The sequence below is a fragment of the Coptis chinensis genome, unplaced genomic scaffold (assembly GCF_015680905.1).
Source record: "Coptis chinensis isolate HL-2020 unplaced genomic scaffold, ASM1568090v1 utg1955_pilon_pilon, whole genome shotgun sequence".
In the NCBI taxonomy this organism is placed as follows: Eukaryota; Viridiplantae; Streptophyta; class Magnoliopsida; order Ranunculales; family Ranunculaceae; genus Coptis; species Coptis chinensis.
This window is the reverse complement of record NW_028238119.1, coordinates 449835-459316: the sequence shown is the minus strand read 5'-3', so window position 1 is coordinate 459316 and position 9482 is coordinate 449835. Positions and strand designations below refer to the sequence as shown.

The 9482-nt window shown below is 37.9% G+C and overlaps 1 protein-coding gene and 2 pseudogenes across 1 annotated transcript; all 3 read right to left on the bottom strand.

Moving 5' to 3' along the window:
• Nucleotides 1-936: 936 nt before the first annotated feature.
• Nucleotides 937-8981, bottom strand: LOC147473706 (histone-lysine N-methyltransferase ATX2-like). The gene is made up of 10 exons (XM_086587162.1): nucleotides 8816-8981; nucleotides 7795-8234; nucleotides 7473-7568; nucleotides 6209-6373; nucleotides 5935-6111; nucleotides 4879-4992; nucleotides 4498-4680; nucleotides 4225-4269; nucleotides 2687-3542; nucleotides 937-2589 (listed from the first exon to the last, which is right to left on the bottom strand). Exons 2-9 carry the CDS (start codon nucleotides 8224-8226, stop codon nucleotides 3441-3443), a joined length of 1314 nt encoding a protein of 437 aa, XP_086443288.1. The 5' UTR covers nucleotides 8227-8234; nucleotides 8816-8981; the 3' UTR covers nucleotides 937-2589; nucleotides 2687-3440.
• On the bottom strand, nucleotides 1105-1707 carry LOC147473708 (F-box/LRR-repeat protein 14 pseudogene; annotated as a pseudogene).
• LOC147473707 (F-box/LRR-repeat protein 14 pseudogene) lies at nucleotides 1798-2526 on the bottom strand (annotated as a pseudogene).
• Nucleotides 8982-9482: the final 501 nt, after the last annotated feature.

Here is a 9482-nt window from a genome sequence, read left to right as displayed (position 1 = left end):
ATCTATGAAAGTTACCAGTGCATTATTTCAAAAATATCGTAAAAAGTTGATATTGAGACAGGGTCGGCAGAATACTAGAATAAACACGTTCTGCACACGACTCCGTGTAGAACTTTTCATGTCGTTGATCATTTTATTTTTCCTGGCAACTAGCTATTGATATCCATCTATGTAATCCGACAATATTGGGAAACCATAAGCTAAAACAACGCTCTTCATCCGGTAGAACTTCCATCAAAATTCTGCAGATTCTAGTATACTACCCTATTAGCTAGTTATGGTGTTGGATGGATTTTATTTCTAACTGCATGGTTCGTTCTCGGGACTTCATAGAAAGCAAGGTTAGAGACCCTCATAATTAGACTCTCCGCTTGAACTGTAAACCCCTAGAATATCTTTAAAACCTACACTATGATTTTGACTCTGGAGTTCAACGTCAATGAATGGCAGTATTTGGAAGAAAACGTTAGCCTTCAGTGAACCAGACCCACCCACTGAGTGAATAGTACAGATTAAGAAGGAAAATAAGTAAAAACCAAGTACAACAACTACGAAGTTGGTACACTAATTACTGAACCTCTAGTCCCGAACTAGCTCTCTACAACCATGAACCATTAGTGTACACCATAATACAAATGAGACGATCACTGGAACTCTTGAATTTGGACACCCTAGGTACTCTGCCAAGTTGTAACTCACAAAACAAGGCTGGACACTTGGTCCCGCAAGAGAAATGTATACATTTGTTTACCAACTTGAAAGACATGCTCAATGGTCAGAGCGGTTGTTAATGCTTATTGAAGCATCTGACGTAACACACAATTTTTTTTTCACCATTTCTTATTAATTTTAGATGCTATAGTTAATGGCCCAAAAAGGGCTTCAATGTACACCAAATTTCTTTTTACATAGAATGACGAGTGAAAATGAAACATGTAATACAAACACAATATCTTCTTAAAGATAGAAGAAAGAAAGCAGGCAAAGAAGGTAGGTTCTCAAGGAACCAAATTACAAGTTTACAACATTCATGTACAATGATACCAAGCCACAGAAATCATCTGATCTATTATTTAACAACACCCTTGCAAGTTAACCAAACGCTCAGTATAACCATGACATATCTTGCTTGTAGGACACAAATTTTGCAGCCCCTTGTATTCCTCGCTCCGAAACTTGAGGACAATCTTCCACTGTCAACATTTCCAATTTATCTGACTCCACAAGTGGTCTCAATCCGTCATCGGTAAGACCTAAACACTTGGAGAGCCTTAAAACACACAAACGCGGAAAGTGTGTAACAAGCTGCAGTCCCTCATCAGTGATCTCTTGACATCTAACAAGCTCCAGGGTCTCGAGAAAGACTGCAGAACAAAGAGCTTCCATCCCAAGGTCATTGAAGGAGTAAACACGGTCAAGGACAAGTATGCCAACTGGACACAATTCGATCAAAGCGAGGATTCCATTCAAGGTAAAGGAGGTCAAACAAGGGAATTCCCCATCTGAGAAGGATATCTCAACTGATTCAAGCATTGAACAATTATGAGCTACAGCCCTCAGACTTTGATCTGTCAATCGTAACGAGTCATTTATCAACCGAGGAAGAGGCAGAGAGTAATCAGAAGGAACTCTGACAGAGATGGACTTAAGGTTACTTGATCTCCGTGCTAAGCTCACAATGTCGCAGTCCCTAACCCCGATACACATGTCTAAGTGGAGCTTCATCAATGACTTGCACCTCCCAAATACACAAGAAAGCCCTCTCTCTGGACTTATGGGGCAATTAACCAAGCTAAGTTACTCCATACTATCGCAAGGAACGCAGTTCTTCCATCGGTCCATAGCTAACCGATCATGCACCTTCATGTATCTATAATTAGCATCAACCTCAAACTCCAACCTTTTCAATTTCCTCCAACCAGGTCCTAGCTTGATGAGATCACCCTCACCAATGGCCCTACAGTTTTTTATTGATAAATCCTGGAGCGTCTCAAGCTTCCCAAGGTACTCTAGCCACTCGACACTACTCACATTCAAACAACGAATGGGATGGAGGGTAGTTAGATTTTTGCAGCCCACAGCAAAAGATAGAATACCACAACCAGTAACCCCTGGTGTAAAATTCAGCTTCGAGGTCGTAAGCTTGGTGCAAGAAGCCAAATGACCGAGACCCACGTCGGTAATAAAGGTACAGTAACTTAGAGTCAAATCAACAAGGGAAGAACAACGTTCAGACAGTATATGATTATGAAGCCCATGATCATCCAACTGTTTCCCTGGTATTGACATCCAGCCTGAGTAAACTATGTCCACTTTCTTCAAGTTACTAAAACGGTTACATAGGGAAGTTACTGCTTCATTTGCAGGGTGTAGCCCACAACCAACTCGTAGACATTCCCTTTGTTCTTTCTCCACTTCGTGGAGGCGTTTACATGTTAATGATGCGGAGTTTCTATCGCTTGTTTTCTTAATACGACTTAATATCTCCCAGACTAATTGATCGGGCAAGGTATCCATTGGAGCCATAGTTTCTATATTGTATCAAAATTCAGTTACATTGAAGTACTCCAAATCAAGGACAAATGATTACTGCAAGTTATGAAATTATAAGAGAACCCAAGATCAGTAATTAGGCTAATATCGGATTTAATGTTTGAAAATTTATACTAGAAAGTATTGTGTTTACCTGAAACCATTGAATTATTGTAGTTTGAGGAAATGAATAGAGAATGGAAAACGTCGAGGGAGTGAGCTAGCTTTTACAGAAGAAACTGCAACCCACTTCAGAAATCGTAACACCTTACAGCTAAGCATGAGTGTGACATTCCACAGTCCTTATGCTACATTTCCAGTGAGACATTTAACTGAGTTTTTCTCACTTAAAGCGCAACTCAATCATTTTTCCTGCTATTCTCAACATCGTTCATTGTCTTTCCTGCTAAACTTAACGATGTTGTAATTTTCTGTATTTGATTAGGCTGATTTAAACTTGCACCATATTTAAATCTAAAGACTGACGCGTGTAAAAATGGCACCTAGATGAGCTTATTAAGTGAAAACCAATTGATTATGACTTGGCCATGGAAATAAAAACCTGACAGAAGTAGGCTTGGTGATACCCAATGCTCTTGCATCGAGCAGAGTTTGTTGGGTCGTATCACGCAACATGAAAATGTCGTATCTTTTTCATGTCAAATACTGGTGGTAGCAAAAATATTCCAGACAAGCTCAAAGACCTCAAAACAATATAGCCTGACTACTAAATTCATGTGACCACAAAGAACAACTGATACAATTTCATTCAAGACAAAGATACGCCTACAATGACCAAAAAACTGATGATGCGGATGAATTGCAAAGATCACAAGAATGATTTTCCAGTAGAAAACTAGTACCAAAAAGGTAAAACTACATTTTTTTTTTTTAAATTCAAATAACGCCTACATTTTCTTGAATTGCATAAACACATCTTCATGATTAAAATGGTAGTCATAAGTTATCTCCTCTCCGGGGAATATGTCCCTCTCTGCAAAGAAGACAACCTGCACAATTAAGCCTAAAGTTAACTCACTGTTTCACTGTCCAACATGTCGCTGTAACAGCAGGAAGCAATATGAAAAATAGAAGAGAAAGCCTTTGAATCTCCACATTTCTACAACAGATTATTCTAACTAGATTTGACTCTATTTCAAAAACCAAAAGTAAAATACAAGATTTGATACGTATTGAAGCAGCATGAGCCAGAACCCATGCATATAATATACCCGTGATCAAATACCATACTCGCATATTGAACATCAACAATTAATTGATGCATGGACTTACTTCTTCCAATTCCAAAACTTCCCATGGGTCTCCACAAGCCCAACATCAACTCTAAAGAGTGCTTCTTTAGATATATTTCCATTCAGTTTGTTTTGCAATCCAAGTAGGTCAGTAACTGAGTAGCTAGACCGTGGCACTACGGTGAGTGCGTCCCCATTAGCAATACCGTGTCCATTCTTTAATTCATAACAATCAATTAACGGCTCTTTTAAGTTCATTTTTCTTTTGTTAATTTAAATCAACTCTACCAAATTTTCTATCTCTCATTGAATTCTCTTTTTTTTTAAAAGGAACTACCAGGTCCTTCCCAAAGTTGGGTTGGAAACATCACGTATAACAAATATAATAGCACTTTTAATAGATAGACATATAAAGGTTCAACATAAGAATTTTCATTACCTTCTTTTCATTCCGCACTGAAATTACTTTGGCAACGGAGTTTGGCTGACCATGTCAAATACACAGATAAATAAAATAATCAGAATATAATTGATGCAATGAGTAAACAATGTATAGTTAACCATTTGTTTCAGGAGCTCTAAGTATACAAATGAAAATCGTTCATGTGGTGAGTGTTATGGGTGCAAAACAAAATGAGTCCACCGATAGACATCAGTAACTGTCATAGCAAACAGAAATGACAATTTTAGTAACAGGGGAAAGAACAATTACCAGACACGAATGATTGACGAACCGAGCAATCCCACCTTTGTGTGTGGCATCAATAATATGCTCTTTATCGATCCTAAAGAAGTAGCAAGCGCCCTTGTACTGAAGCTTTCTTCCAGATTGATACTCAATTTCTCGTTTATCAGCGACTCGTAGTCCAACAATTTCACCGATATACTCAACAACCTACAAGAAACAAGTGCATAAAGATCTTGAACCATAGAGATCTACACAATATTTAAGCTACTAACTAAAATCATGTAACCCAGTGTCCCGCTATTCCACTCATGCTCAACAGGCTCAAAACTCTAAAGATGGTTTACATGAAAAAATTGATCCCTGAAAGTCCCAGTTATTCTGCTTGCATAACTCAAGAATATTTACCATTGCACCACGCGAAATGAATTGGGATGTGTAAAGACCAAGGGCATGTACGCCAGATTTGTAGACCACCAAATTCTTCCACCCCTTTGCTTGTTTATAACGAGCGTATTCCTTCTGGAAGCAAAAGAAAGGATGACAAAATTGAACTTATCAAATATAAGTTAATGATTGATGCTCAGAATGACCAAATCTACTAAAATAACAGTCAACTCCAGATTGAAATCGTAAATAAGATCTAAGAATCGACAAATGTTCTTGTTAAGATTATAATCCCAAATCGGAGGTCTAAAGCCTCGCAATCAAATATACAAATCCTTGGGCCCCCCACTTATCACCAATTGATTTTAAGTTGGATGCCCATCTTTAATAGTTCTGACAAAATAAATCTTTTATTTTCATCATCCACTTGCAATTTTGCTGTAGATTTCGAAACAACACTCTAAAACCAAATCCTAAAGTTTGGGTTCCATAGAAAAATGGCCCACTTTCTATAAAAGCATCATGATTTTATTCCCCCATTCAAGTTCTACCCTCACAGGCTAAGAACTGACACAAGAAGTTCATAATATATATATCTCGTGAGACAAAACACGACGGAAATGAGTTATTTTGTACTAACATGATGCTAACCAAATTGGCTCATACCAATTTTTTATTACTTAATCTTTTCTTTTAGTATAGGTCGAGAGCAAAACCTTGTATATTTTAACTATGTAAAAGCGGATTCAAGTATCTTGAATAGCACATAATTCGTGATTGAACATTCTGAGTTAATAGTTTAATATGAATTTTTGTACACTAGATAAAAGATGAACAAAGCAGAATATAATACTGACTGAATATTCAACTCATATCAAATTCAAGAAATATATCCCATGAACAGATTCCAATGACCACAAACTAAATAAATTTTCGATTTGCAAAGACTTGTTTAGGTTTTACTATATTACGCATAAGAACTATCAAATATAGAGTTCAGCAATTGCTCGCATTTCAAACCCATCGGGTAGATTTAGTGCAACAAAATCATTCCAAGTAAAAAAAACTTCACTGTACCCGGTAATCATACTCAACCTCTGAAGTTTGTGTCTTCACAACGCTTACTGTGCATGACTTGTGACCATTGATATGAAGCCATGCATCAATCTGTTCTTGAGGAACAAGGCATTCACCATTCCCATTAGACCGCTCTTGAAGATTATGGCTGAATCCGTCCTTCCGACCCTTGTAACCCTGTCTTGAAAATTGCACGAGATGAAACAAATGGATACTCCAGATCTCCAGTACTGAAATGAATGCAAGATACTGCTGAGATACAAGGGAAAAATACCTCCGTCCGTGCACAAGTAAATTCCTCTCTTCCTGGAGTATCGAAGTTAATGTCCATGGGATGATCAACGGAGTCAGAAGCATGATGTGTTGCATGAAGCACGCATCTACCATAAAACCCGACCTTGTCATTGTCAACACCTTCAACCTCGCTTTGCAACAAACCCTGAACAAAAAAGGAAAAAAAGAAAATCAATGTGTTCAGTATCTCAGAAAGAGCTACCAGCTTTAGAGAAGCTATAGATTTGCTCAACTAATTACAAAAAAGGTATAGCTAAAAGCCTAAAAGACCCTACTACAAATCAATGGTCAACATATATAAGATCTGCATGTTTTACAAACAACTCCTAAATTTCCTTCCAGAGACTCAAGACGGTACAAATTATTTTCACATGAACACATTTCAGACCCTAGCAAAAATTTCCACAAGTTTAGCTGGTACCAGGGAGCAGAGCTGCTGAGTTTTCTTCTAACTACAAAAGGTGTTCTTTCTTGGATTGGAATGGAGTATAAAAATAAAAAAGAACCCAGTTACAGTCATCTCACTGACATTTCCCACGTGTTCGTATAAGATATTGGGAAAAACACAAAAGAGTCTGCACACACAAGGCAACTACAGTTATGAATAGAGAATGAATTTGTGGACAGACTTGTCCACAAACATCACATTTTTATTGGTCAGTTTAACTTTTGGACAGCTAAATAGTTTTTAGGGGCAGTTAAATAGTTCTTTTGGGCAGCTACTCCACCAATAAGCAGTTGATGTCTTGTGGACAGCAAACAGTTGGCTGTCCACAAATTTATTCTGTTATGAATACAACTAAAGAGGCGCTCCCCGCCAACTGTGTTCCCTGCTGTGGTGATGATGATAGTGCAATAAACGAAAGACGTCAATTTAAATTTAGAGCTAGATGGTTCTAAATCACGACTTAGATACACTACTAAATCATTCCTGTACTCATAAAAAAAATGACTGACATGATTTTAAGAGTCTGCACACACAAGGTAACTACAGTTATGAATACAACTAAAGAGGCGCTCCCCGCCAACTGTGTTCCCTTCTGTGGTGATGATGATAGTGCAATAAACGAAAGACGTCAATTTAAATTTAGAGCTAGATGGTTCTAAATCATGACTTAGATACACTACTAAATCATTCCTGTACTCATAAAAAAAATGACTGACATGATTTTAAGTAAACCATTTTTGTCTGTGTATCCTCCCTAATTGTTTAATACCAATAAAGGCTTAGTTTTAGTAGAGACCTTCTGACGCGCGCACCAAGGATGAAAATGGACAGAACAGTTCACCACCCTGCACTCTATACAAGAACCTCCAGGTCGATTACACAATGAGCAAACCTAAGAAAAACAAAAGGGAAAGACAAAGTTTGATCATAATAGGTCGTGCCTGTTTCAGTAATAAAAACCGGATAATAGGGAAGTACAATGGAGTGAATGGACAATGCTTCAATACCACATCAATAAGTTTAACTCGATAATAAACATTTGATTCTATCGTCATTTAGCAATCAAATGCATGCTAGGAGAGATGTGAGAATCAATTTCAAATAGATAAATCACTTGCCAAATTTTTGGGAGGGTGTGAAACACCTGATACATCAAAGGCGCTCATAGTATCAACATTAGGGCATCGTGTCCCTGGCGTCCATAGACCACAAACCATATGTACCCACTGCTTAATGGTGGGATCAACTATGCCAGCAGTTACACTGTTCTGTACTTGGAGTTTAGCATCTAAATCATTTGAATTCTGTATAACATCTTCTTTGTCATGTGAAACTCTAACCAACACAGCTGTCGGCGACAGCTCAGTTCCAGATCTCGTGACAGCAATCGAATCAACTTCATGTCCAGAACCAGATGTGTCTAATAATCTCAAGTCATTCTTTGAATTTTCAGAGAGGGGACTAAATTTCAAGGACTTGGATTCTGATGGAAAACTCCAAGACTTCAAAAGGCCTTCGACAATATTCCGACTCTTCAGAGCTTGCGTCATTGCTCCACCTTCATAACCACATAGAACGCATGAGACCTGGATTAGAATGAATAAAAGAATGTTATTTGAGTGTACAAAATCTCATAGAATTATTACAGAACAATCCCAAATGATAATAATAAATAAATAAGAAATCAGTTGTGCTCCTTCTTGGGAAATTCTCTCCCTTCAACAGGGAGCTCTGGTGGAATTGTAAACCCCCTTGAAGGAGTCACGGCACCAACATCCAAAAAAGACAATTTATGGTTCCTGCATCATGTTACTAAGCATCCTTACAAAAATGGAATGAATTACACAATCCAGATTATAGGTACTCTTTTTTTACAAGTACCCAGACAAATACAATCCATAGCAGCAATGATGAACCATATCACAGAAAGATCATATTCATAATAAAAATCAAACGAATGCCAACGACATAGTGAAAAACATGTATAGACAGAGACATGTCTACACGACTCAACCGAGTTTGTTCTCGTCTCTCCTGCATATCTGTAAACGTTTACTACTCAATATAAGGGGTTTCAGACAAGGCAAAATGGCAACACAAACCAAGTAAGAATTCAAAATTATGTGTTCTGTTTGGCACCTGAGTTTTGCTGAATCACTGTCAAGGCCAAGTCAGTCTTGCCAAAACCATGTCCAATCACAACATGTTTTATCTCCTTTTCCCCCAAAAATTTATTGGACTTTCCCAAAAAGTAGTTGTACTGTTTTGTTGCACATAATTTCCGGGTCAAGGAGGTACACTCGGTTGGCAACCTGTGATTAACTTCACCCTCGCTACCATAATTCCTGATCCTTCATATCATATAGGTACTGGACTGTACACAATGGAGGAGATCCTAGACATTTGGGAAGAATTACAATTGGAACTAAGCAATGTGACGTTTTGTATTTCATTTTCTTTGATAGATAAGTAGTATGATATATTGATACAATCAGAATTGGAAAATTCTTGAGGGGGCTCAATGGGCTGCGACGAACTGAAGGCTCAACCTTTGGATTGAAGACAATTCAACAACAGCAGTTCAAAGCTATGGAAACAATGACTTGCCCTGGATCATGAGAAGTAGGTGGAAGCAAGATGGAGAGAAATTGACTTCTCAGCAGATACTATGGCCAACTATGGTGTACAACTACGAGTTGGGAATTTAGAAAATTTGTTGGTCAGCCTCTACTATCATATAAAATAGAGGACCCCCATGTCACTTATTCCAGATTTTCAACACCATTAACGATGGTGTTTACTCAGG

Excerpts from the sequence above, each read along its gene's own strand:
- LOC147473706 (XM_086587162.1), bottom strand. The coding sequence starts at position 8,226 with ATGACGCAAGCTCTGAAGAGTCGGAATATTGTCGAAGGCCTTTTGAAG. Across the intron at positions 6,112-6,208 it reads TTACTTGTGCACGGACGGAG|GGTTACAAGGGTCGGAAGGA; the intron begins GTATTTTTCCCT and ends TTTTCAAGACAG. Across the intron at positions 3,543-4,224 it reads CAGTGCGGAATGAAAAGAAG|GTTGTCTTCTTTGCAGAGAG; the intron begins GTAATGAAAATT and ends TTAATTGTGCAG.